A 27,515-nucleotide genomic window follows, 5' to 3' on the forward strand; every position below is an offset into this window, starting at 1 on the left:
TGAGCGGCATGAGAACTCACCACAGCCACGGCATCGGACCTCTCCCTCCGGGCAGTGACAGCACTCACCATAGCCACGGCATCGGACCCCCCCCCCCCCCTCCGGGCAGTGCCAGGACTCACCACAGCCACGGCGTCGGACCCCCCTCTCTGGACGACATGAGTACTCACCACTGCCACGGCGTCGGACCCTTCTGTCCGGGCCGTGTCAGGACTCACCACAGCCACGGCGTCAGACTGCAGCAGCTCCACCGGCGACATGACGGCCAGGTAGGAAATGTTGACCAGCAGGTAGCAGGCAGTCACCAGCGGCAGGCCGATGATGATGGCTAGCGGCAGGTTCCTGCCGACCACACGACACGCCGGCTCACTGACCGGGTCGGGAGGCGGCTGGCAGAAGAGCGCAGCACCCGCTAGCCCTAGGCGGCGGCACAGCACGTGTGGTCCGCGGACATGGCGGGATCCCGCCGCTGGCTGAGTGGCTTCTACCACCAGCCGACCGCCTTCGGGCGGTGACGCCGCCCAAGTCCCGGCGCTGACCGATCGAACTCGTTACTCTGACAGACGGCTGTGACGGCTGGCCGGCGGAGGCCGTAATGCGAAACTGACAGCCGCACGACGGCGTCCGACGCATAATTAGACGCGATGAGCCGCCGAACGTCCAACACCCGCCGTCGCTGAGCGTCAAACGGGGCACGTTTGTGGAGAGAAAGATAAGCAGGGGTCCAAGCGCAAGCAAACTATCAAGACAGAGTGTCTTGCCGGATACATAGGTGACAGAAGATCCATAACACGCCGTCATTCAGAACTGTTTTACGTGCCAAATCACTCACACTGTCACAGCAGGAGATTTACCTAAAAAGAAACGGCTTTCTGAAATAAAACTGATTTGCTTCGTTGAAAACTACGACACCGTGAGACAGGGGACGCTTGTGGCCAACCAAGCATAGCTAATGGCCGGTTTGATGCCCAGTTTGACGAGAATATTTCCAGTTAAGCTCCGCGAGCCGCAAAGCCAAACCGAAGAGACGCCCGAAGCCAGCCTCACCTGGAAGGGTTTTTGATCTCCTCGGTGACGTAGTTGAGGTTGTTCCAGCCGTCGTAGGCCCACAAGCCGCTGTAGAAGGCCGTGGCCACATCACTGACCGAAGTGGTGGTGTGCTGGAAACCCTGACGCAGGTACTGCGTGTTGCCTGGAAAACAAACCGGTCTCTGATCAACGCAAGTCTCTGGGATATTTCAAGGGTTGATTTGAGCGGTAGATATCTATGGTGCTTCTGTTTCGCTTCAGTTGGTTGGCTTTAGAGGAGGTAGCTCTCCAGTATGCACATATTTTTATATCAAGTTTGTGCCATAGCAGGGTAAAAGAAGAAACCGCGCAACACCCGAAACGAGGAAACGACGAGCGCATTCCCACACTCCAGACCGTTCCACTACCCGGCCACGGTATACCTGCAAACACCTACGCTACGTGCCTGCAGACAAAAAGGGGTTAGCTTCCAGATGACCTAAAGACCATGCGCACAAAACGGTCCATTAAAATACGTCAGCAAAAGCTGCTGACAGTAGAGCGTCAGCTATCTTTTACAGTCCCGCCACCCGAGGATGGCCGTGTTCGTGAGCTGAGGCCAACCGTTGCACAAATAGCTCGGTGGCAAGCTGTGGGAGGCCACGGAGTCGGAGGCCCGGCGCCAAAACACATACCTTCGGCCAGCGAGTACATTCCCCCGATCACGATAATGCCGATAGCGAACAGCTTAGCGGCCGTGAAGACGTTCTGCACCTTGGTGGCCAGCCTGACGCTAAAGCAGTTGATGAAGGTGATGACCCCTGCAACAGACATTGATCGTCACGAAAGGTGCGGAAGATAGACAGTCCGAAGATGCGATGATATGAATAAAAATGCGTCACACGGATACGGACACACTACCATGACCTGATAACTTCAATCTCAAATATTGCCGTGAACAATTTGCGGAATGTTCGCATTCACAATACATGGTTCGCATGTTTTTAACCTGATAATCTTCCAACTGAACGTGAGAGCTCTAGTTGCTTCAATGGATGATTTCTCTTCACAAATATCCTCGAGTACAAAAGGCTAGACAGTTGCCGGTGCAAGTGCGTGGGTTTTTACTGCAAAAGCTGTGCTCTTTAGGATATGCCACTGTTCTTCGTTGGGTGGAGGCCATAACATACTAAAACGATAGCAACGCAGACAAAAGCGGGTAACCAAAATAACAGCATGCAAAATTGTGATCGTATGTTCCTGTGATCTGTGTGGTAAACCAGCAATATGTTCTCGAAATGATATAATTCATAGGATATCATCACAGGATGTCACTGTTAACGATACGATATACTTCCGCTTCCCATGAAGTGTCCTTGCCCTTACGCACTGGTTATCTTCAAATGAACGCGAATGGGTGAGTACTTCACCACAGAGAGGAAGAGCGCGTATAATGGGCGTCAGAATGGTAGAAAATACGCAGGACAGTAGTGAGAAGCAGAAGTAGTAGGAAGCAGGCAGTCGAGTGCTCGTTCATAAATGGGTAGAGCACAGTAGAGCAGAAGAAGTAGAGTGGCCATAACTAGTAGTAGTAGAATGGAGTTGGTAGAGTAGGCACTTGGCGTTGGAGGGGGCCGGAGGCGATGGCGCCTGGACTTGGCTCCCTCCCAAATGCCCCAACCACCGTTGTAAATGCAGATAACCTCCACCATGAACCTATTTGTCACCTGTGACGCACACCAATTCTATGCCTGCCCGTTCCGTGAATGCCCGGCACAAAAACGCCGCAATGTAATAAAAAACGTCGCTTGATGCCCCAAATGCATTTGCGGCTGTCTCCCATCATAAATCCAATCTGCATGCGCCGTCAACCACCAATAATTAAATCGCAGCACTCTTATCGTCATTTTCTAAGGGGGGGGGGGCGCCGATATCGGGGATCGGGATCGACCAGCCCGGGACGCAGACGATGCCGCCGGGCGCTGCTGAACTGGGGAAAAATATTGCTCCGCCAACCCAAGCACTGACTAATGATGCCCTCCAGAAATCGATCGCTTCTCTTAATCATGTCTTATTAGCTCAGTACGGACGACGAGGGCTCCCCGAAGCAATTTTTAGAGCGACAGTCTCCAATTTTACATCACAACACATCGGCAAAAATGGTCTGATAAGAGTTGAACTACATCTGAACAGCTGACAAGCTCACGCCTTTCTCTCCAAGAGGTCAGCAATTTGCTAAAACCAGCGAGCAACCAAAGGGGAAAGCCTCGCAAAACACGGAGCCTTGTTCATTTGTTCTTTACAATCGTGCACAACCAGATTAAAACCGTAACACAGATAAACCGCTTTCACAACTATTGGCATGCAGTTAGATGTTAAGTTAAATGTTAGAGTAGTTATTGCTATTGGAAAACAATCAAAATGTATGTATCATCAGCAAACTGATCCTACATCTAGACCAAGCTCAGGTTTACGCCATGAAGTTTTCGCGGCCGTTCATTTTTATAAGCTTACTTCAGCATGACTCTAGGTTAACACTTAGCTTAGCGTGACCGAAATCGTCAGCCAATGGCATGATCGACGAGGCAAGACATCCATCCGAATGTGCGGCTGTGAACACCATCAGAACGCGATGCTTAACATACAGAGCACAAGCCATCATGTATTGCGACTGAAGGTCACCATCAGGAGACCGGCACGCTCCTGCCACGTTACGGCGGGAATGCACGGCCTTTTGGACCAGAAATGACACCCGCGAGACATTCGAGCTTCCATCGAATCCACCAGTTTATTTGGCATGCATCCGCCGTGCGCCAATGCGGGCGGATGAATTTGAAAGGCTTGGTAGTATTTTGAATTTGAAAGGCTTGGTAGTAACGTTGCAACTGACTGCGATCGAGTCGACCAGACCCGAGAATCAGACAGCTTTCGGCCGGGAACAGATTGCCAATACGGAAACAGGCGCGCCCTTGCCGGAGGAGAAGGTCACAGCCATTGTTAGACCGGGGTGAATCAGGGCCTGGCGGGGTCAGCCAGGCTCTCTCAGCCGGCCCCGGCACTCGGAGGTCCGAGGCGTTGGGGCGCCGCCGACAGCCAGCAGGTCTCATGTGACCGCTGTTGTGATTGGCTCCGGCAGGACGACAAGGCGCGGCACCCATCCTCCCCCCCCCCCCTACCGACCCCGCCACTCACCCGTGGGTCCCAGCCCAGATGACCGGTCCCACCCCGCCCCTGACGTCACTGATTGACGAGACAGCCATCGGTGACGCCTGAGGCGCGCGCCGCTGACGTCATCAGCTTCAGGCGGACGGGAGTCGACACCGACTTTGGAATGTCGTGTTTGCTGGAGACGTGTTGTGAAACCAGGGGGGAATCGATTGTCGATGTGGTGCAAAGTGTGGGAGGGCAGTGCAGGAAGTGGGGATTTTTATTCGCTGGAGAGCTCAGTGGGCTGAACGCAAGAGGCTGCAATGGCCCGTAGTTGACAAGCAGTGTTTTTGTTGTAATACCCCGCACCTTGTACATAATTGTGCATGAGTCCCTGGGTTGCATTATGACGTCAGAGTTTTTATGCTAAGCCGTCGGTTTTCCATAAAGCTGGCAGGCGATGGTTAAACGACGTCACGGCGTAATCATTAAATACTTGACAGCACTACTGGCAGTACATGACTTGTTTAACCAGCACCTCCTGATATCTTCAAAGTCCATAACTCAGTACAAGAACTCTGAACTCACCATGCTCAAAATAAGGAGCTAAAATCCTTTCCTTGCTTTTATCAAGCCCACAGGCTCAATTGCATCGTAAGGTATTGCCACCACCACGAGCTCAGTGAAATAGGTTCTGTAGTTGTTGCTTCATGTTCTGGGTTCTCGTCCCAACATCGTGGCCGTTTTACAACAGTGCTCTTCATCAAGTTGGGGCACACACCATACGCGAAGAGCGGCACAGGAGCGGTTCTCAGCGCTCAAAGAGTCGAGCGCAAGAATGGATTCGGCAGCACCGCTCCACCCCGTCCGAACCGTCGGCCCCAAAGTCAGCAGCACCAGTTCATGACCTCGGCACCACATACCCGCGGCCTCGGCGTGCCCTCTCTGCCAATGTCGGCAGAGTGTCCCAGTGACGTCAGATCCATCAGTGAGTGACGTCAGCGGCGTCAGCGCGTGACGCGGAGCACGGGCGCCGGCGTCCGGCAGTCGGCCGGAGCTTGCTGTCCGCTCGCCAGGCATGCTGCACTGGCCCGGCCTCGAGCGCCGGCGCCGCCTGCCCACGTCCATTAGCGACCCCAGACAATGGCAAGGAGGTGCCAACCGGCGGGGTAGTTGGCAACGCACTTAGAAGGGGGCCGGGGCGGGGCGCGGGGCGGGTCCCTGCTAAGACCCGGTCAGGAGCTTGCCGGGCTCGAGGCGTCAGAGACTGGGCGCTCGCGCTGTCCGGTGACGAAAACTTCCAGTTTTTGTTCGCAGTTCTTCTGGTTATTTGAGCTGTGCGTCTGTCAGTCTAATTTTCCCCGCTGTTGGAGTGCTCTTCAGCCATGCGCTATGTGGTCTTAATCACAAGCTGAGCCATACCCAGAACGTGGTAAGTTCCTCTTTCGCTCAGTTGTTCGGTCACTTCCTACCGCGCGAGGAATCCTTCCCAGTTTGTCTCCTTCAGCCCTTCTTACTCAACCAGCTACCAAGTTCAACCCAAGAGAACTTCACAATTTCACTCCTCAAGCCATCCCTCTCCAGCTCACTCTGCCTGGCTTCCAGTCCTGCACACCTCATTAGCACCCTACTGAACTTGTTCAACGCTGCACTCCATTGTCTTGCGCCCTCCGTGGTTCTTGCTCATTGCCTAGTCTATACCCTCGCCAGCTACATCCTCTGCCCTCCGTCTTGCCCCCCCCCCCCATTCACCCAGCGTGTCCCCCTCCCAGGCGTACCCCTCCTCTTTCGTTCCACCCCGGCCTGTTCCGACCACCCCTGACCCCGCGCCGGGCGGTCCGGCAGCGGCGCGGCGGCCGCGCACCACCTGCAGCTGCGGTCGATATGACCAGCCCCGGCCGCTCAGATCGGCCCGGCGGCCCTGCTCCCGCAGCGCGACCTCCTGCAGGTCAGTGTCAGACGGCGGCGCTGTCAGCCAGCGCGCGGCCGGCCGCCGCTGGCCGCCGTAAATCGGCACAGACGCGGCGTCGACGGCAGGTCCGCCTCGAGGCCGAGCTCGCACTGTTGGCACGACGTGCGAACAGCGGGCGCCTGCCAACGCACTCCCAAATGCATGAGCTCGATTTAGCTTCGAGCAGCATGGCTGCTACGCACGTTGTCTCGAAAACATGTTAAAACGCCGTAACACTAACACAATAGATCGCACGCTCAAAAAGTGCGCGACGAACCGCAGCGGTGGCGGGGGGGGGGGGGGAGGGGCGGCATTCGCGGCGCGCCGAGCGAGCTCGCGACTTCGCCCAGGTTTACAGCCTCCGGCGCGACCAAGACGCCTCAGCCGCCCGCGTCAGGTCTGAGTGCAGTTCGCCTGCTGGCTGACCGGCCACAGCTGTCTCGGAGGAGAGTCGAGATCGGTCGCAGCTGTGTCGCTCAGGGTACAGACCCTCGCGCGGTGGGCGGCGCACGAGAACTGCTGCTAGACCTGCGCGACTCCGACACACGGATGGTCAGCGGTCCGGATCGGAGACGAAGCGCAGGGCCAACTTGGAAGCGCGCGGGTACATAAATGCCGTGTGGTCACGAATGCCAAATGGGTCACGGCACGGATAAAATGTCTAGGTTGCCCAAATGCATTTGAATCTCGTCTAAAAATAGCCTCAATTTTCATCACGAAAATGTCAATACATAGTTCGGAACGGCAGAACAAAGCCAAAACGACCATAGGCGCTCCATTGGAGGTCTCAATAAGGATCGGTGTTCGTATTGTTACAACGATCAGTGACTCTTCAGCATGCAGGTCGCTGTTATCATTCTTGGTTTACGACGCACTCAGATACTGAGGTTACATGGCGTCGCCTGCCCCTCACCACGGCAGGAAAACGGACTCCGGGAGAATCAGGCCCGGCTTAGACGCTGCATTACCAACACCCGCGCCACGGCATGCAGCATGGCAGCGTGTTGAGTAGCCTGCAATGACGATGATATGCAACATTCCTTAAACCGCACGTCGCTTCTCGTCGGTGCAGCACCAACAGCAACACCAGCAGAACGGCCGTCACCAGCAGCCGGCAATCGACTCACCGATGGTGAGAATCCCGACGAGCGTCACAACGTGGGCCGGCGGCTCGCACTCCTCGACGAACGCCTCGACCAGATACTCGGCGAACGACAGGCAGATGATGGCCAGCATGCTGGGCTTGAGCACGAACGAGCAGACCCAGGAGAAGACGAAAGCCGGCAGTGGGCCCAGCCCCACCAGCAGGTAGACGTACTCGGCGCCAGACGACGGGATCAACGTGCCCAGCTCGGCGTACGCCAGCGCCCCTGCGGGCCGGGCCAGAGGGCGGGTCAAGGGAGCGTCAAAAGGCGGGTCAGGGGCGGGAGGGGTGGGTTGGAGGGCGTGTCAGGGGGCGGGTCAGGAGCGGGTCAAAGGCGGGTCAAGGGGCGGGTCAATTGTGGGTCAAGGACGGGTCAAAGGGCGGGCCGGGGGCGGCCAGGGGCGGGTCAGGGATGGGTCAGAGATGAGTAAAGGGTAGGTCAAGGGCGGGTCAAAGGGCGAGCCATTAGTAGGTCAGGTGTAGGCCAGAGATGATCGGGGCCGAGTAAAAACAGCCAAATGACGACCGCCTTCTGAGAACGCGAAGGTATAGTATTTAGACGTTTTGCTTGTAACATTCCGTGAAGTATACGCTTGAAGCTTGGCTTTTATAGGTGGAGTATACCGTTTGGCAGGTGTGGGAGCGACCACGCCGCCCTCCATTCACATGCACACAACTTAAGCAGTTCTTCGTTGCAAGATGCTCCTCCCGGCACTTTGGCAACACAGTACGCATTGCCATTTTCGAACCGTACTGGTCTGGCTTGTGTTGCGGACCTCCCCAAATTTCTTGAAAACATTTAATGCTAGCTCTCCAAATTCTATCAATGAACACACATCACTCATATCATTATACAGCATACCACATTCTTATACACTCATCACATATGATACTCAGAACATATGATGCTCATAACACATGATGTTCATAACACACCATTCACAAATGTAATTTTGGAATGCGATAGTCTGTTTTTTTCCAACTTTATCCACTTGTTTTATTTCATGGGCCAAAAGCGTGACAAGCTTCTCCCCATTCGTCTCCCCATGCGCTGCATTTCTGGGACCTCTCGCACCAAAGCAATGGTTATTAGGGCAAGCCATCATCGAGCACCATGAAAAGAAATGGCCCAACCTCCAGGTCACATAAAAAGCAAATTGGCGACCAACGTACCAATCGCGTGTCCCCTTTTTCATCCTAATTTGGAACGCACGCGAACGCTACATGCGCCGTGGCCCGTGCAGACGACGCTAGATTTTCTGGAGAAAGTTTGGGTGCAATATCTGAAGAATTTTTATAGTTCTAGCGGAATGCCCAATGTGCTTTCCCGGTTCGGTTTGGCTGTCCGGTCTGGCGGACTGGCCGCGCTATGATCAGCAGGTCACCCAAACCACTCACCAAGCATGGACAGGACGCCACATCCTGCCCACACGACGAGGGAGAGTCCAACGGATCCGGTGCGCTCCAGCACACCCTTCGGGGATACAAATATCCCAGACCCTGAAGACGAAGACAGGCCGTCATATCACAGTGTGGTGTTTTCTACCGACACATGCAGACATATTTTTCAGACAGAGAAAAACCGGCATTACTGAGATCGCATTCGCTTATTTTAACTTGACAGACAAACACAACCCAGATCAAGCACGCTATCAATGAACTCCTCATGCAATGCAGTGTTGCAGCATGTCGAAGACATTCCATCCTGCCATGGTATGCCGCTAATAGTGGCAAAGAACGCCCACATCGCGTGAAAATATTCTGCCTGAGGCGCAAAAGGCGAGCGCAGACAATCTAATACTAAAACCAGCAATAAAGCCGGCGCGGAATGTCGGCTTCGGGAGGTCGAATGTCGGCTGTCGCGTTTATACCGGAATAAACACGTGGAAGGCCGTCATTCATTCCAGCATTCCGTCAGCCACTGGGGACTACTTCACAAGACGTTCACAGAACAAAGCATTGACTATTGAACAAAAGGCTCAGAACACACGTGGTTTTGGCCACGCATCTAGAGACATGAATGACCGTTCCCATCGTTTGCAGGAGCGAACAATGACTTGAAACGGGGGCTATGGCTCGTTAAAGAAGACATCGGGCAGTCGCGTCCAGCTTTCAGGGAGAGGGGAGGGAGGGGGGGGGGGGGGGTGGGGAACTCCACATTTCGCTCCACAATCGTCGGCGACTTTATGGAGCCGCCGCGCATTTCGGACGGGTAGTTCTGCCCGTTTCACTTACTAATGCACGTGGACGTGTCATCTCCATGCAACAGGGCCCGGACGGACGGCTGCGGGGGCCGTTAACACGCCACCGTCTCTGGTGTCGGGCGCACGGACACGTCACAGCACAGCGGGAGGGGGGGGGGGGGGGGGGGCGGAGGGAGGGCGTGTGGATGCTAGTACAATTTTTTAAAATTATTATACCGTATATGATTTATTGCAGACTGGGTTTTAGTCTGCAATGCATAGATCCGCTACACCGGACGCCTCAGTGACGTTGACGTAAAGAGCCTGGAGCTTGCGTGCTGCTGATCCCGGGTAAAGGCCATATGACGCTGAATTGCAGAGGAATATGTGCTTTAAAACAATAAGTGGGGTATTCTGGGGACATTTTAAACTTAAAACACCATCGCAACATCCTAATTCTTTCATTTTTTTTCAAACAGTTGCTTTTGATGTGCTGAGATTGGTGCTGTGAACCCTGCGCCGAAACCGTGGTGCTCGGCTTCACGGCGTGAGCGCTGGGATTTGTGGCCTCATTTCCCTCTCTCCGCGGGCAGCGTTCGGCGTCACATGTATTTTGCAGTCTGGCCTTCCCCAGCTGACGCCACGCGTCTCGTCAGCTGTTTATATGTGGAATGATGGGGAGGATGACGCGCTAGCGACGACTCAGCTCAAGCGCACAGCTATGCGATGTAGCTTTGACACATTTTGGTAGAATCGCGCCATGAAAACCCCCTGAATGAGAAGCTTGATGAAGACTTAAGGCCGGACGCCAATGACATGTACCTGCTAGAAGCTAGTGAGGAAATTTGGTAACGGATGTGCGGTGTTCGGTACTCAGACATCGATAGCTGAGCTGATTTTTCACGCCTCGCCTGCGCTGCATATTCATAGCCGCTGGTTTTGTTTCGGGTCGGAAGAGGTTCATATCAACTCACTATGTGTGATAAGCTGAAGAGGTATTTGCTAAGTTCGAACCACATGAGTATGCTCTCTTCCGGGAGACTGTCGCCTTCAGCGTTCTCATGCAGCACAAGGCTTTCTAAACAGAGGAGAAGCTCCCAGCGTTGTACATTAAGAGATAGCGAACGAACGCATCAGTAGTCCTACTAGCGGGGTAAAAGAAACTCCTTCAATTAGGATGCGGGACAGCAATTTTCGGTAATTTCCTTCCAGCCAGTTCACCACGAGTTAACTACGCATGTTATTCGATATTGTGGCAGCCGGACTGCTGAGAAAATCGTGAAAGTATCTTGCACAATTATTTCAAAAGGCCGCAGGCTCTTGGGTATAATCAACCCGTATCGCTGCTGTCTGTCTCCACGTGAAAAACGCGACGCCTGGAAATATCTACATCGAAGCGGGCTACCGTAAACGACAACGCTACCAGGGACGGCGAGCCTTTGTTGACTGCATTACCCTGTCCTGGAATGTCTCGACCAAAAGGTTCCGTGCTGATGCAATACTTATTCCAGCAGGTCAATGCCCCCGGCACGCCAAGCATCGCATTCCATCGCCCCTGTCGCCGCGTACAATGCAATCAATACCGGGTCCATGTAATGAAAGCCGCCAAGGCACTATACAGCACTGTCGTACATGGCTCCCAGCAAATCCATTCAGGATGTAATCAAAGCACCACGTTTTTTGCTCCGTTTGCCTGGTTGTTGTACAGTATTCTGACTTGAGGGCGAACGGCTGGCGTCGGCGCCCCGCCTCCCGCAAGATTTCTCCCGGTTCCGCTTCTGCCCAAGACCTCGGAGCCCAACATGTAGCAGCATTCCGTGCCGCCGGCACACCAGAGAGGCCTCGGTCACGGCAATGCTGATGAATGCCCGCGTCCAGCGCAACGATAAATGAAGCGCCCGAACAACCGCTCAATCACAGCAGGGAATGATTTACAGCCGCCCACCGCGCAAAAATCACTAGCGATGTTATTTTGAACCGGGCGGGTGCACCACTGCAGCTTCCCTGGCCGTTCGCTGAACTGAACAGCTTGGCACCGCACACGGGTGGCCGGCCGAAGCACCGCACACGGGTGGCCGGCCGAATCACTGCACAGGGTGGCCGGCCGAAGCTCCATATACGGGTGGCCGGCGAAGCACCGCACAGGATGGTCGGCCGAAGCTCCGCCCACGGGTGGCCGGCCGAAGCCACACTCACCGATCATTGTGCCGACGATTAGAGCAGTCCCAGAGAAGAGTCCCACCCTTCTCTCGAGGTGCGTAGAGTCGCCCGCATCTGGTGCGGGTGGCGCCAGCAGGTCACCAGCTTTTCCTTCGGGTACGTCGGACAGCTGGCCGGTGCTACCGTTCTTCTGTACACTCCCATTGCGATGCTCTCCTGCAACGAGGGGCACGCGTCACTAGGAACGGCGCCGAACAGGGTTTTGAGAAGGGGTGATGGGGCTGTTTCTAGACGACGCTGCGTAATCCGGCCAAGGTTGTCCCCTGGGACGTGGATCAATTATACTGCAGCATTTTTCACGAAGTTTTTTTACTGGCTGCATAATCCTAGTCAGTATTCCAAAGCATACCAGCTTCTTAAGGTACAGTTGGTACTTGAACTGTTTTAACTATGACATATCGGGGAAATTTGTATGAAATGTATGTAAGCGGGGCCGTTTCAACCATCAAGCTGTCCAGTTCCTGGATGTAAGTGGAAGGCGCATAAGTCTAGAAATAAGCAGCGTACACGATTCCTCGTCTGAACACAATACACAGTAAAGAAAGTCAAGGCGTTTAAAAAAAAAAAAAAATATTGACAGGTACGGTAAGCGGTGGTGATGTGGATTTGGCGCAATTGAAATGCAGCTCCTAGCCAGACGTCGCACCGTAGATGATGAGCTCGGCTCAACTTACGTTCGCGCTATTGTATTGTGATATACAGGATAGAAAATATGGCACATTTGCGCAAGTTGCGAAATATTTTCGTGATACGTTTTGCCGCGACTGAGCAATGCTTGAAACATTACAACACAAGAATAACTTGCCTGACAAAAAGAAAAGACATGCACACACTCACACATGAGTACGCTTTGGTAAGGAATTTCCTTCAAGCTTTGAAATCTTTCACACCACCTTCCCTCACATCTTCCATAATCGTAGATCCACAGCCTTCTTAAAGGAATTGGCGCACGCGACTTTCCTCACGTGCTAGCTTCAGCACCATTCCAATATCACAACGTTACAAAGCTTTAAAGCATCGTGAAATGGCTTACAAGTACGTTAAGAAAAGCTCACGCTTTTGAAGCTCATGATACCCAGCGCACCACGGCAGCATAAGCTACAAGTTTTGCTTTAAAGGACTGGTTTTAGCAGAACTCTGCATAAAAACCCTTAAGTTCAGATAAGACCACTGCACCACCCCCGCGATGCCCCGCTAGAAGCTGGACTGCCAACGTCCATTGGGATTACAGCAGCCCTCTTGGCACCACACTGCCGCAGTACCATCACATTGGTTCGGTCTCAAACACTCATCGGCAAACACGGAACAGTGATTTATACATAAGTTACCTGACGTCGCCATCATGGACGGTGTTAGTAACGTGAGCCTCACGGTCCCCGGACCAGCACCAATCCACCCGCCCGCTGCGTCTGCGCTCGGACGGAGACTGCAGCTCCTTTTCTTTGAGATCGCGGATGGAGGACGCGCTGCACTTGTTCGTTGCATCGGGCGGGGAGCGGAACATGGGTACTTTCGACCGACAAATGACACCATGCTAGCAGTTGCAGCTGCTGCGGGCACACTAGTCACCCCAGGAAATCGTTTGCCGACAGCTGGACGTGAGCATCATGTGTGCCATTCCCTGGCCGGATCGGCACGGAGCTTCTGGGGCGTGGGTGCATGTGTCCACGCCACCGAACGAGCATGTGTGCCTTTGATATCGTGGCCTGTTCCCGTAACGGCTTCCTCCACCATATCCAACGCGGAGCTCCACAAGGGATCAAGAGGCTTTCTCGCACGATGCACACCAGTAACTTCCGCTCGCTAGTGTTTACCGTGTGTGTGTGTATGCTATTATAACCACCCGGTACAGCGGCATCGAAATTGTAAGGCCGCTGTTCTCGCAGTTCATCCGTTTGCGGCATCATGCAGTTGTAAGACGAGGAAAATATGCTGTCGAGATAGACTACGGCAAGGATTTAACTCGACCAAAATCCATGTACACCAACAGAGGGTTGAAACTTTCGTTGAAAGACAGAGGGTTGAAACCTGCATTCCCAGAGTCTGTTTTCCCGTATACGATAATGTCATCCAGTTTCATAACCCAAGGTTTCCATCACACGGTTGAAATGCCCCTGCATAGCGCATATGCGGTGCATGGAGCATGTTCATAACGCTTATGCTCCTTGATCGCGTTATGATCGATCATTATGGTTAAATGAAGTCGTGCGTCTCAACGCCCCATATGCACATCCATGTCTATCCTTGACAGCGTAAGCGTAAACAGACGAAATTATTCAGAGAATGATCTTATCTCTACCGGTAATTATGCAAATACACCGCTGCAGAACAAGGAACCGTGCCACATTTGATTGCGTACATTCAGGAGACAAGCCCGACGCAAGACGAACAGACGTGCGTCTGATGTTCTGCCGGCATTTTGTAGTCGCCCCGCATCCGTTTTTCACTTCCTGACAGATCTCGAAGCGTATCGTAGACAAACGACAAACAGATCACGACAATTCGACCAGAAAGCTGACGTCGCGCAGCCTTCAGGACGAGCGGGCGCGCGCGCCGGCCCCGTCTTGGCGGGCGCTCTTGATTGGCGGAAGCGCCGTCCAACCGCTCGCAACTAGCGCCGGCGGCTCGCGCGGAGCGCCAGACGTCATCAATTATCGCAGGCTTCACGGCCCGGCCTGTGACAGCCGGACGGTGACGGCGCTTGTTCGGAGCTGGCCAAAACAACCCGGCTCCTGAAGCGGGCCGATCCGCATGCCGACGCGCCCCGCGTGACGACAGCTCGCGCGCGCGCCGGCTCCCGCTCTTGCATCAGCCAGGCTGGGTCACCGCATCGACGCGGTCTGCAGCCGTTTAAAATTAGCCTCGCAGTCGTTCGAAAAGGACGCGCTGCGGCTGCTGCGAGAGCACCTGAGGAGGGACTTCAGTTAGGGAGATTGATGGCGGCGTGGTAAAGTCAAGTGTTTTCGCACACCTTTTTAGGTTTGTTTCCCTCTGATGGTGAATCAAACTATGACCATCCGCCCTCAACTAAACGGCACAACTAAATTAATGTAGTCTATAACTTTTACCAGTTTTTATTCTGGGCATGATCATATAAACGTCTGATGGATCCAAAGAAGTATTCCCCACAACGATTGTATTATACCGATGCAAATCACATTAGAGAATTGAACGCTCGCCATCTCGCTCGTCCTCAAGCAGTCGTTCCCAGTGGAAACGCGACCGTTGTTTTCGGCTGCAACAGCAGGTATTTTTGGGTGTGGCCGATATTTTCAATCGCGCATGTGACAACATAACCTTTTAGTCAACACCTACCTATTGGCGCCGACTGAACAGTTGTCTTTTTCACTCAGGCCTAATTTGGCTGCATCGCAATTCGATCTCCCCTGAGATCCTCACATTCCTTAGGGGAAATTCCCCTAGTTGGGAGTACCTGGCATTGGAGGTGGGTTTCAAGTATATGATGTTGCAAGCGCAGTACGCAGGACGACCATTGCCAGCTAACCTAAACCCAAGCTCGGACCATAGATCGAGGTACGGTCCATAGGTTTAAGTGGTGAACATCCAGACCAAGATGATGTACCACACAAGAAGCATTGCACAAACATATCTTGAACTCTCCTAAAATAGCCTCGAAACAACTGTGAAAGCGATTTGATTCCTAAAACCATTCATTCGGTCCATTCTCACACAAATTTCTATTAATTTTTAGCCAGCTGCAGGTTCGAACCGCATAGCTGTGTTTCCATCTTAGGCAGGCTCCATCAACCCCACCTAACCTCCCGAAACTTAATGCACTGGTCTCGCCTCCGTCAGGTTTGAAAGTTATTTCGCTCGGGATAGACATTCATGCACAGACATGCGCTACCGGAAAAATGAGGCATAACAGTCATTCACATGAATCTCGCGTCATGAACCAAACGTTACATCCATCGAGACAAAACGATCATGATGAACTCTAGTTAATCTCATAGACTTACTGAGACAGAGGACAGGCGTGCATTGAGTAATTCTTTTAACATACACATCAGCACGGTGACATCTTCACACTCAACTTTAACATGAAATGTGTCATTTTCTGTCCTGCCATTAACGAAGAAATGCAGGCCTTCTGATATCAGTGAACCGGACTGTGGCCGTGGCCGTCGCCTGAGACCGTGCAATGCCTTAAAAAGTGCAGAGCCTGGATAACATCGTTGAATTATGCATAAGTGCTGTCAGATTACTGAAAAGAACTTGTGGTACACAGTGATACCCCAACCTTTCAATGTCATTCAACATTTGTGTGGCTGCTACAATGTCAACAACGATTTGCTATCCTCATCCTCATTTTTCTTTGCGATATCTAGCGTTGCTTCCATACATCAAAATACAAACACATCACACGAACGTTCCAAAACCACATCCCTGCTGGATCGTTATCTGCTCGTATTTTTGCAAAAACAACAGCCATGCACCCAGAATTGCCGGCAGGCTCACTCACTGCGGTAACAGTCGTGCCGCTCGCTGTTTCTGCTCTGTCACGTGATGAGCTGCCGCTGGTGGCGCCATTAATCGCGGCCAGTGCCGCGCCGCGGCCCGTATGCTCCAGCATGATAACGCGTCGTGACGTCACAATGCCGGAGCGCAACAGTCCGTCGCGGCCGACGGAGGCCTTGGGGGAGGGGGAGGGGCGTCGAAGCCGACGCGCCAGCTCGGCGCCGCTGGGACGAGGACGGGGCCTGATGACAGACTGCAGAGGCCGGCGGCGAACGCCTCAGAGCGAGAGAGCGGGCACGGAGGCCAGCGCCAGAGGGGTCTGGTGCCTGCAGCGGCTTGAAACCTTCGTCGGTCCTGACGGGAGTGAGCTCATCGCGCATGCTGACAAAAATAGGGCTATTGGGCCGTTTCTGTGACATAGAACGGAAAGCCGTGCTGAGAGGCTCTCGTGCCTCGGAAGACGAGGGGCCCGCCGTGGCAGCGGTGAGAGGCCCCCATAGAACGAGAAGCCGTGCTGAGAGGCTCTCGTGCCTCGGAAGACGAGGGGCCCGCTGTGGCAGCGGTGAGAGGCCCCTCAGACGGATGTGTCGCCGTCCAGCCGATATGCCAACCACAACAGTCCAATCCGACCGCTGGCCCTCAGGCCCTTTGTCAGACCATGGCAGGAACAATGGGCCGTCAGCCACCCCCGCAGATCCATGGCACGGCAGATGGTTTATTCCTAAAATAGCCCTTAGGTTGTGGGGCTCTTCAGACGGAGGTCCGCTGGCTTGGGTGTTATGGAAATGGGTCACCAATCTAGAGCTTACCTCATGCGTCGTCAACAGTGAGGGGTAAAACGGCTGCTTTATATTTGTTTCCCAATTCGTAGCAAGAAGCGAATAACATTCATTCCGGAGTTCAAGTTCAAGAACGCATGGCGCCAGTAGTTATACTCCAGAACTCGTGCCGCTAAGGGCATGCAGTTTTCATTGCAGCGTCAACAAATGCTAGGACACTTGAGCCAAGATAACGTCATACGTTGGCCCGACAATGGGGTGACTTGTTTCCCAACCTTTTAAATGGCATCCTACGTTGTGCGACAACGACCACACAAACTAACCTCTTGAAGAAGTTGATTTCAGGGATTCCTGTACGTTTTTAAGTGGTGCATTGGATTTTCATGTTGTTACATAGACACAGTCTCTGCTATGAATGTTTAAGGGAGCTTTATTCCTAGGGCGCTGTAGTTTACACGAAGAGTGATGCCCCAGGATGTGACCGTGTATTGCAGGTATTATATTTGAGACTGGGGTTACATCTTAATGATTGGCCTTTCCCGCCCTCAGGGGCGTACATATCTAAAATGGCGCAAAATAGCCCCGATGCCGACGCGTCCTAAACACCAAATCACCACCAAATCACCACATACCTAGCTGAAAGATAGGTTCAACGAAGCTTAATGAATTTTAAAAGTGCAGGATGGTGAATGGATTTCATAGGCTACCCAAATTTTGTCAAAATGCTTTCAAGTACTAAAGTCACCAGGCACATGCAACGGGTGTACGAACTAAAGCGTCGAACACTTCCCATCAACGCAGCGTAACACGGTACAGGGCTCAACGCATATTACAAAAATGGGGGTGTAGCAGACTTTCTGATTGATCACTTCCTGCCCAAAAAGTTGCATTGATGTACGCAGTACTAAGTCCACAATAAATCGCTATCTTCAATATTACGTTTTAACAATGTATTCCGAACGCCTCGCAAGGGCTGCACTGGACTTCCAGCACATGTTGAGCAGAGCTTGCTGCTTGTATCTTGAGCCCACTATCCCGCCATCGTCATTCCAGTTTCATGGATAATTTTGTATCTGACCTTTGACTGATAATATTGCGGAATGTTTATCTGAGATGTTCAAGGGAGACGGGAACGCTTAAATGAACTCTCCGGAAGATAGCAGATGCGACAACAAATGCCGGGTTAACATCCGCAAGAAGAGGTCAGAAAACGAAGACGACTTGCAACAAATGACGTGGGTTAGCAGAAGACGCTGAGTTCGCGGAAAATGGCTCCCAGAAGCCTGGCGTCAATTTGTTGTGAGGCACACGGCGTCAGCCTGTCTTGTCTGATATCATTGTTCGTGGTCAGCAAGGTAGTGCCCAACGCAGTCACTTCTATCTTGTCAGTTGCTGGGAATTTAGAACAATATCCAGAACCGCTCCATGCCTGCTGTTGTAAAAATTATTTTGACAACAAAAGGCAAGCAAGGCCAACTGACGCGGGCAAGCTGAGACATTCGATAATGATGAATATCACTGACTACATCCAACTTAAACCACCGAATGGACCTTTTGCCGATAAATATCATACATTGTGCTATAGCGGAGCAGTGCATTAGCATAGCATTGGCAAAGCAATAGCATAGTATTGCAGAACAAAGCACTGGCAGGCACAGTGAACTACCCTTCGCTCAGGAGTTCAAAAGGAAAGGACAATGCTACATAAAGATAGCAGCAAGCAGAACGGACCATTATGACCATCCGTGACTCCTAATCCTCGATTGGGAACTTCGCTGTTCGCACCACTCGGACCACTACTCAAACTTGCTTTACTACTTGAACTACGCGTAATAAACTTGCAATTCAACTTTGGTTGTTCAAGAGGCATCCTTACATTGTAGACCTGGATTAGCGCGGCAAATCCTGCGTTTTTCTTGATATCATAAGGTTTATCCAACTAGATCCACAGAAAACATGCACAGATAAATCAGTTTTAAACTCTGAACCACAGGGACCTGGATACACGGTACAAGTTTGAAAACAATTTAGCGTGAATTTAATCAGCTGCCGGACCTCAGCTGCTCCTTAAAGTCCGACCCAATCCGCACTGCTTCATTGCGGTAAGGGGTTTAAAAGGTATATGACTAACGTGATAACTTTATATATATATATATATATATATATATATATTACATTGTGCACGCCTAATATCATTCCCAAGTAAAACATGTCGCCGAAGATGCACGGAAAGCTTTCGCAAGGGGCGAATCGTACTACGAACGAGACAGGCAGGTGGAGTGAGTCTACTACGAGCAAAGAGTGGGGTGAGTCTTACGAACAAGGTACACTAGAGCAAGACAGCTAGCGGAGCGAGTCTCACTACGAGCGATACAGCTAGCGGGGCGAGTCTCAGTACGAGCGAGACAGCTAGCGGAGCGTGTCTTATTACGAGGGAGACAACTGGTGGGGCGAGTCTTATTACGAGCGAAACAGCCAGCGGAGCGAGTTTCACCACAAGCAAGACAACTGGAGAGCGAGTCCTACTACGAGCGAGACAGCTAGCCGGAGCCGAGTCTCGCTACGGGCGAGACAGCAGGCGGAGCGAGTCTATGAGTGAGATAGCAGATGGAGCGAGTCTGATCACGAATGAGATAGCAGGCGGAGTGGGAAAGGAGGGAAAGGAAGCCTGTCATAAAAAAATCGATCTGAGTATTGCATTGCTCTGAGATTGCATCGCTCTGTCTCGCCGACAATCTGAGTATCCTGGCCCTGTCTCGCTGATATCCTTTATAAACGCTAATATTTGTCAGCTGAAGCACAAATTTTCAAAAATCACACTGGCGTATAGCCCGTTTTATTCGCTTATGGAATTCACACGGTCAATTGTCATTCGAAAAGTTGCGTTTTTCACGGCACTTCGATCACCATTGCCAACATCGTAAATCATAGAGTTCACCTATCTATTTGACTAAATTGGCATACCGGATCACATTTACAGCCGATCGTCTTGCAGGCGACGCTTTTCGAGCATTTGTGCGCGGAAGTTTCTCGTGAGCGGTAGAATGTCCAATGCATCGGTCAAGCCTTTAAGTGTCGGCTCCCCAATTCGTCCGGGCTTTAAACAGCTTAAATTCATATAATCGACGCGATAACAGCGGATAATTCTCACCTTTGCTTTCACCTCGCTCCTTCCACGCTGCACGCGCGTCCCACTGGTTTGAGTCACAAAAAACGTCAACTCGAGCACCTCGGCCAAGCCCGGTTGCCACGCTTTACGGCAGGTAATATCTCTGCCAGCCACATATCGCGGTTCTATGCAGTTATGAGGAGAAGGGGGGCGCGATTCGTGATCAATTTTACGGAAAAGCCTTTTTAAATATGTAAATCGGCTGCTAAATTTGACGTTCTTTTCTGCACAGATAAGATATGGGCATACTATTCTAGGTCGAATTACGCAGTCGTTTAACATTGAAAATCAAAATGTCATATTCTAACCAGGCTGCACCCCACGTTTTGAAACCGGCCCAGATCTCCTCAACCAGGTGTTCCAACGACACAAAACCACTACATGTTATCAGAGGAGAGAACGGACAATCGTAATGATTTGACTCTGGGCCAACGGGTGCCGTTAACCACTCACAGTCACTAGTACAGCCACTGATCCGCCCGCGTTGGGGCCATGCGAAGCGCTCTTGTCAGGTGTCGCCAGAGACCTGACACCATCCCCGGGGTGTTCATGAATTCACCGTCAGCAGCTCACAGGGCGATCTCAGCGCTCCTCCCAGAGCGTATGTGTGTCGGCAATCCACTACAAGCTGCTCGGTGCTCCCTAATCCAAAACCGGTCTCAGATACGTGCTGTAATCTAGCCCCGAGAGACATTCGGCCATGAAAATGACGCGGACGCGCAGACCTGCTCGTTGGGAACTCATGGCTGGCGAATTTTGCTAACTCTGCCCACAATGCCCCCAGAAAAGACCCGCCTCCTTGCGCGTTAATTAAACCAACCTATTTGCAAGCATTCCAAGCTAGCTGGTTCAACTAGCTCATGCTCTGGCATCATCACGTTGATAACTTAATACATCACCTACATCTTGCTGTCAAGCCTGTAATAACCTTGCCCTTCTCACGCCACGCAAGACATCTCGTTGCATGCTGGTAACAATTTTGGTTTACCGATAGTGACTCGTGTTTTACTGAGATGGACCACTGACCATTTAGCGCTGAAGGCGATTGGCGTAACAATCCTGTGCATAGCTCGTTTCAAAAGCGCCTGGAATATACGCCGAGGCAGCAAAATTTTCATTTTAATTTTGCTTGACCCGCGCTGGCAGGCCAGCCATAAGTCATGACTTTAAACAAAGCAAGAGCAGAGTAAAAAAGCAAAAGTAGAGTACAAGTGTTTATGACCGCGCGGCTCTTTTTTCATGGCACACGGGTGTGGAATCGGCGGGGCCTGTTGATCGACACGATGACATGATCGACACGATGACATGATCGACACGACGACGTGCTCGACACGATGACATGCTCGACACGATGACATGATCGACACGATGAATCGACACGAACTGTCGCCGTGGTGGTGAGGCCGACCCAGCCCGCTGAACGACGCATGCTTCTGCAACCGCTTTAAGGGAATGTTCCACATCTGCAGATATTGAAGCTAGCATCAGTTATGATGAAATAAGGTCGATTAAAACTCTTGGTATAATTTAAAGTGGAAAAGACTGGCCAAGACAACATAGTCCCTCTGTTTAATTAGTCTTTCTTTTCCTCAACACGCCGCTGTTTGATTTCGTCATCGCATCCTGCACGATGCTTGAGAGCCAACTGACCGCGGTTATATTCATCGACGGTGCGTATATTATATCACTATATCACTATATTATATCACTATATCACTATATTATATCACTATATCTGAAAATCGTGCTACGAACGCCAGATGTGAACGACTCGACATTTATATTTTCTCGGCCTTAGTCGCCGCATGGCAATATTTGGATGTGTATTTGATATAATTCATTATTTGATTTGATATTACATTGATAGAGTGGCAATATCTGGATGGCGTTATTATTGCGCTGTGAATGCCTGGGTCACCATGAAATAGCTTCCCCGAGATCCTCTGCACATCTCCGCGGACGCGTAGCTCAGAAACTAGAGGTGTTTAGGCCTTAATAAAGGCATTGACTGTGAACTGCACCCAATAATTTTCGCGATAGTTACTTCAGTTCAAAATCCCATACAAATGTGGAACACTCCACTTAACTAACGGATGCCAATCACACAAATACCCATTTTGCGTAACGAGCTGACAAAAGCGTTAGGAGGGATAGGACCCGCCGACAAAACTGCTATTACTTGAATATTGAAAACGTTGCAACGTTCTCCTGATTCATACGATGTCTTCTGTCTTTTGCCAGAAGTTTGCTCTATACACTAGAAAAGTTCTACAAATTTGGGGCACAGATGGAAGCGAGTACCACCTGGCAGCACTTCCACTATAATGGCGTGTTGATTGATAAGGTTAAGGCCAAAGGCAGCGCAAAGAAGTAAAAATTCCCGGCATTTGGGGATTTGCAGCGATACAATCAGCAAGGAGCCACCACTTCAGAGAGGTTGGGCCTGCCAAGTCTATTTTGAGCCTAATATTTAAAGAAATGCCTCGAACCATTCTATTCCGTGGCCTACGTTGGGTACCATAAGAGATCAGAACGTGGTAATGTTTCTTAATTTATGTTTAATACTGTACAATTCTGCTAACTGGTCATTACGTTGCGTTACAGTTCAAGGCAAAACACAAAAGGGACAAGATTCCACGTTGAGAGTAGTTCAAAATTCATAATTTCATTGCTTCGCACGCACCCACAAATACACATGGCACACACACACACACACACACACACACACACACACACACACACACACACATATATATGTGTATCTATATATATATATATAATATATATATATAATATATATAATATATATCTAGTAACTACATCCCCTGCGCGCGCAGAAGCGCACGCAGGGATCACAGGTCGGGGGAGGCACGCAGTCATCAATTGTAACAGGAGATTCCACTGACACCATTGCGTCATATATATATATATATATATATGTAATATATATATATATATATATATATATATATATATATATATATATAAATACATATAATCATGATTATATTTTGCCCGTTATCCTCATCCACACTTCCATGAAAAAATTCATTACTAGCCCGTCTGTTTCCACCTCACTACATTCAAACACGGGACCACACATTTACAGCGGCTGAGTGGTAGCGGATGCTTGAAAGTATCGATTAGTGAGTAAGATGAACAACAAATGCGCGAGAAAAATGCTCATTTCATGCATCTTTCAAAACGATTATCCACTTGTACTTGCTTCGCACGACATGTTAAATGCAGCCAGTTACCATGGCACTCAGTGAACAACAATCGTCTTGCGTTTTTAGTCCATATGAAAGGAAGGCACGGACGCTACGACCACCCATCTCCGATTACAGCAGCCACACGCAGAAGCGCACGCAGAGATCACAGGTCGGGGGGACGCGGTCATCAATGTAACAGGAGATTCCACTGATGTGATAGCGATTTGTGTGACAGACGAGCAACCGCAGGCAGGTACACGCATCCGTGAGACGCACCTCCCCGCGAGGCAAACCGGTCACGTGGTCGCAGGCTAAAAATAGTGCTGGACAGGAGGAAACCACCGGGAGGGCGGCAGACACGGCCGCCGTCACCCAATGGGCCACGTCTGTCCCACTCACCAGCAGTGAAGCCATGTTTCTTTTGCATCGCTTCGCCCTCCGGCTCTGTCTCATGAAGTGTGGGGCGCTTCGAGCGACGAAGACTGTCTGCGCTGCTTCCGCCGCCCCCGCTCGCCACTCTGCCGGCCGCGCGCCGGGTCACGCGCTCTGTGCCCCCAGGGCGCAGGCGCCGGCGGGCATTCAGTGCAGACGTGCCTGGCGGCCGGGCGGCCCGCCAGCGGCCCCGCCCCCCGGCCACGGCGGGTGGATCGGGTATCCGGCCGGTTCCATTGCTGGGCGCGGCGCGGGTGGTGCCCTCTAGGGCAGAGGGCGCAGAGACGGCAGGGGGCTGACCGGAGCTGGGGCGCGGCCTCGAGAGCAGGCCAAGTCCGGTGGAGGGGGAAGTCGGGTGGGGGATGCTCTGGCTTTGATAGAAGGTTTTGAGCATCCTATGGCTGCTGGATCGTCGGCGGGGATCCCTCGCAACTCTGAAGAAACCAGTCATCTGGTTTGGCTGTGCGCTGCTGTCCCCGGTTGATTCATCGTTAAGTTGAAGCGTTAACAGCGTCTCGGTATGAGCATGATGAGATGTCAGCCCCAGCTTGACATAAAGGTCTCCCATACTTCTAATCATTGCGATCGGAACACGAACAGCAGGCAGCGGCCGCCACTTAGGCAAGCGGCATGGCAGGTTACACATCAGTAGTTACCTTCTGGCTCAGGCATGCTGGATGCAATCTTTCCTCTCAATAGCGGCTGTTACTTTCCACCGCAGTAATTTCAGTTTGCATTGGCTCATGAGACGCTGCCTCATGATATTAGCATCCTACAATGCTAGAACGCTGACACCCGTAGGGTCGCGATGGACTACCACTGTATCACCTTTGGTCTCTGGCGAAGTACTGACTTTCAAACCCTGAATGATGCACTACACTATCGACATTTAGTGTTATAATTAGCTGCTTAAATGATGCAATTGAACCAGGCCGCTCAGATGGAATACGACAGCCTTTAACTGCCAGAAACAAGCTGATCAAAAGGTACGCCGTATATAGCATCTCCGCTCAGCTGAAATGGATGCGGCACGGTCCATCAATTCGCTCCACGCTCGGCTATGTGAGCGAAACTAGCGCCGTCTGCCGACTCTAAAACGGACGGGCGTGAACCTGGGTGCGTGGGTGGACGCGTTGGTGGGTTTGTGGGTGTGTCCCGTATAGTGAATCTACTGTTGCACTGAATCCTCGCGGCGGCGAGCATTCCGAGGCCAAGGCGCGGTCGCAGCGCGAGCTTGCCCTGTCCGCCGCCAGGATATTGATCCGAACTGGATATGACGTCACTGGACGTCATGACGTCACTGGTTATGGCCGCAGCTGCGTTGGGACGATAGCATGGCGGGGCAACAACACTCGCGGCCGACCGTGAGCCATTAGCGTGGCTGCGCTTCCTCTACGCGTTCGCGTCAATGCGACAGCGATGCACACCATGGGAGCCGCGGTGAAAATGCGCAGCCTTTGAGCTATGCTTGAGGATTAATTGCATCATTGGAACGGCGTACCTTCTTCACGCTATCTGCACTGATAAATAAAGCGTGCACTGAGGGCGACATCTCCAACGTAATTTATAAGCTGATGTAATCGGCTTAACACAAGCAAGGCTAGAAGCGAATCACTCACTCTTGGCACGTGGTGAATGCTATGAAGCATGCAATCGCGACGTACCGACCGACCGAACAGGCAGGCCCGCCGTGCCCAGTAAGCGTGGATATCAAGACTGTTATCGCAGATCTGCGCACAACAGGACGAATGTTTTCTGCAATTACCATGCGACACTGGACTGAACGCGATTTGCATGAGAACAGCCAAAAGTTCGCAAAATAAACCGACCTCACGTACCACCGGCAACAACAGTTTGCGGCGTGAAATTATGACACCACTGCGCAGTAGTCGCATAAACACTATCACTGATGCTCTGTGCTGTTTGCAAACGGTGCGCACAACTCAGGCCGATCTTCTCAAAACAGCTTACTTTGAATAAGTGCAAATGCCGACTCACAGCCTCAGAGCGGCACGTGGGGGAGCGCCGACGTCCAAGGTGCGTAACTGGACTGAACACTCTTCAATGAAGCCCGAGTGCAGTGCATGTATAGTGAGCCATCGCTCTGACATCTCTGAGTCAGGCATATGGCTGGTGAAAGCTTCTAACTCAAACATTTCATCATGGCCTTTCATCAGCTCGCCCCCACGTGTCAGCTGGCCCCGCCCGAACACACGCGGTCTACAAAACACGCGAGGCATGGCTTCCATAAATAAAACCCTCCCCCGCCTTTGATTGGCAAGACCGCGTTGGTTGCTCCTGACTTTGCGGCAGACGTAACTGGCGTCGAGGGATTTCGTCATCATTCAGCACACAGACCTGCGCCCGTGTGTAACCCGCGATCCTCGCCAGCATACTCTGGATTTGACCACCTCCTGTCTGGATGTGACACACCCCTGTCAACGGGAGAGTGTCACGAAACGCCTACGGATGCTTGTTTACACGGCCTGGTGCTTCAACATCCGCGACGCATGTCGCCTCTACTTGAAGTGTCATCTCGGTGACGTTATGGTTACGCCCGGCTCGACTCACCATAAAACCCGATACCCTGGGTGTCTGTTGTTGTTTTCACAGTACATAAACCTAGCTGGGCGACCCGCTCTTATGAAACCACTCCAGTGCCTGCAGCGTTGATGTGTTGAAAGGAAAATGTTGCCTGACCTACATAGATTACGTGGAATCCGTGTCAACAAAACAGGGAGGACGTTGACATTGCTGTTGGAGCCCATTACATTAATGCTGTTCTCGGTTCCGTATATTTGATAGATGCGGTCATGTGGTTCCATATTTTGATGGATGCGGTAATGTGTATTATATCCTTGTTTAGTTAAGGTGGTGTGAACTGGAGACTGACTTTCTAAGCCGCCAAACCCGCCTCATCTGACTCGGCAAGAAACCGCGGACTTTTGGCCGGGATGTCAGCGGGACCTTGCGGGATTTACGGGAGAAAATTTAAGCAGCAAAAAATGCAGTTTTGATAACGCTTCAAGGCTTAAAACCTTCCGAAATTCAGACACCATTGCCACACAAGACAATTAGAAATACATTTCGATTTGCATATGTAAGCCAGGGTCCCAGCAACAGAAAACCCAAAGGCTTCACTCGCCCGTTATTTAGGGCAGGCATTGCCAACCGACAGGGGGCCTGTGGGGGAAATGAAAGAATCTCAGGAATGGCATTGTGATGTAGCAAAACATGTCCGAGTCAAGAACGACAACCGCATGGCAGTGCCGACAGGTAGTGCTGACTGGAAGCGTCTTAGCGTCCTTGCGCACAACAAAACTCCGAGCTACGTCTCGACGGGCTCCCTGGGGCTCGCTCTCATTGGCAAATGGAAGCGCATTCCCTATTAGGGATATAAAATAACACTCCTTACCTGTAAGTCGAAGCCCAAGCCCATTCCCTACTAGGCCGAGATGTTCAGTAAGTGCGTTTGATTACATTTCACAGTAAGTCGTCGCTGTTGATACAAACACATAGCAGCAGTCGCTGCGCTGCTGACAGTCTTTATGTCCTATAAAAGGGAGGGTCTCGCCTCCCATTTGGATTGTGTGATCGATGATGTCTTAAGCCACATATTTCGTCGTACAGTATTCGAATAATTTTCAAGTGCGCCATTCTTGCGCGCTCTATGTATCAATGGGGCTGATTCAGCTGATTCTACTTGTGCCCATATTTAGAAACAAAGGCGTTCATTATTGACGTGTGCTGTGACGCCACCTCAATGGGCGGAGCTTGAGTGCTAAGTCGAC

The 27,515-nt window shown here is 51.7% G+C and overlaps 1 protein-coding gene across 4 annotated transcripts in view; it reads right to left on the minus strand.

Moving 5' to 3' along the window:
- Positions 1 to 23,812, minus strand: part of LOC119096335 (b(0,+)-type amino acid transporter 1) — a 34,146-nt gene extending 10,334 nt beyond the window's left edge. For 2 of the 4 annotated variants that reach the window (XM_037219180.1, XM_037219195.1), the window contains exons 1-8: positions 12,982 to 13,085; positions 11,630 to 11,809; positions 8,649 to 8,750; positions 7,234 to 7,476; positions 1,704 to 1,829; positions 1,048 to 1,192; positions 238 to 342; positions 123 to 141 (exon numbers count right to left, since the gene is read on the minus strand). In XM_037219180.1, the coding sequence (XP_037075075.1) occupies positions 123 to 141; positions 238 to 342; positions 1,048 to 1,192; positions 1,704 to 1,829; positions 7,234 to 7,476; positions 8,649 to 8,750; positions 11,630 to 11,809; positions 12,982 to 12,997 (936 nt within the window). In that variant the 5' untranslated portion in view covers positions 12,998 to 13,085. Of the gene's footprint in view, positions 1 to 122; positions 142 to 218; positions 343 to 1,047; positions 1,193 to 1,703; positions 1,830 to 7,233; positions 7,477 to 8,648; positions 8,751 to 11,629; positions 11,810 to 12,981; positions 13,086 to 23,691 lie in introns of those variants that run through there. The other 2 variants (XM_037219201.1, XM_037219188.1) reach the window with 2 other exon arrangements.
- Between the last annotated feature and the right edge of the window lie 3,703 nt (positions 23,813 to 27,515).

Source organism: Pollicipes pollicipes, unplaced genomic scaffold (assembly GCF_011947565.3).
Source record: "Pollicipes pollicipes isolate AB1234 unplaced genomic scaffold, Ppol_2.1 Scaffold_2035;HRSCAF=2384_pilon_pilon_pilon, whole genome shotgun sequence".
NCBI classification, from domain to species: domain Eukaryota; kingdom Metazoa; phylum Arthropoda; class Thecostraca; order Pollicipedomorpha; family Pollicipedidae; genus Pollicipes; species Pollicipes pollicipes.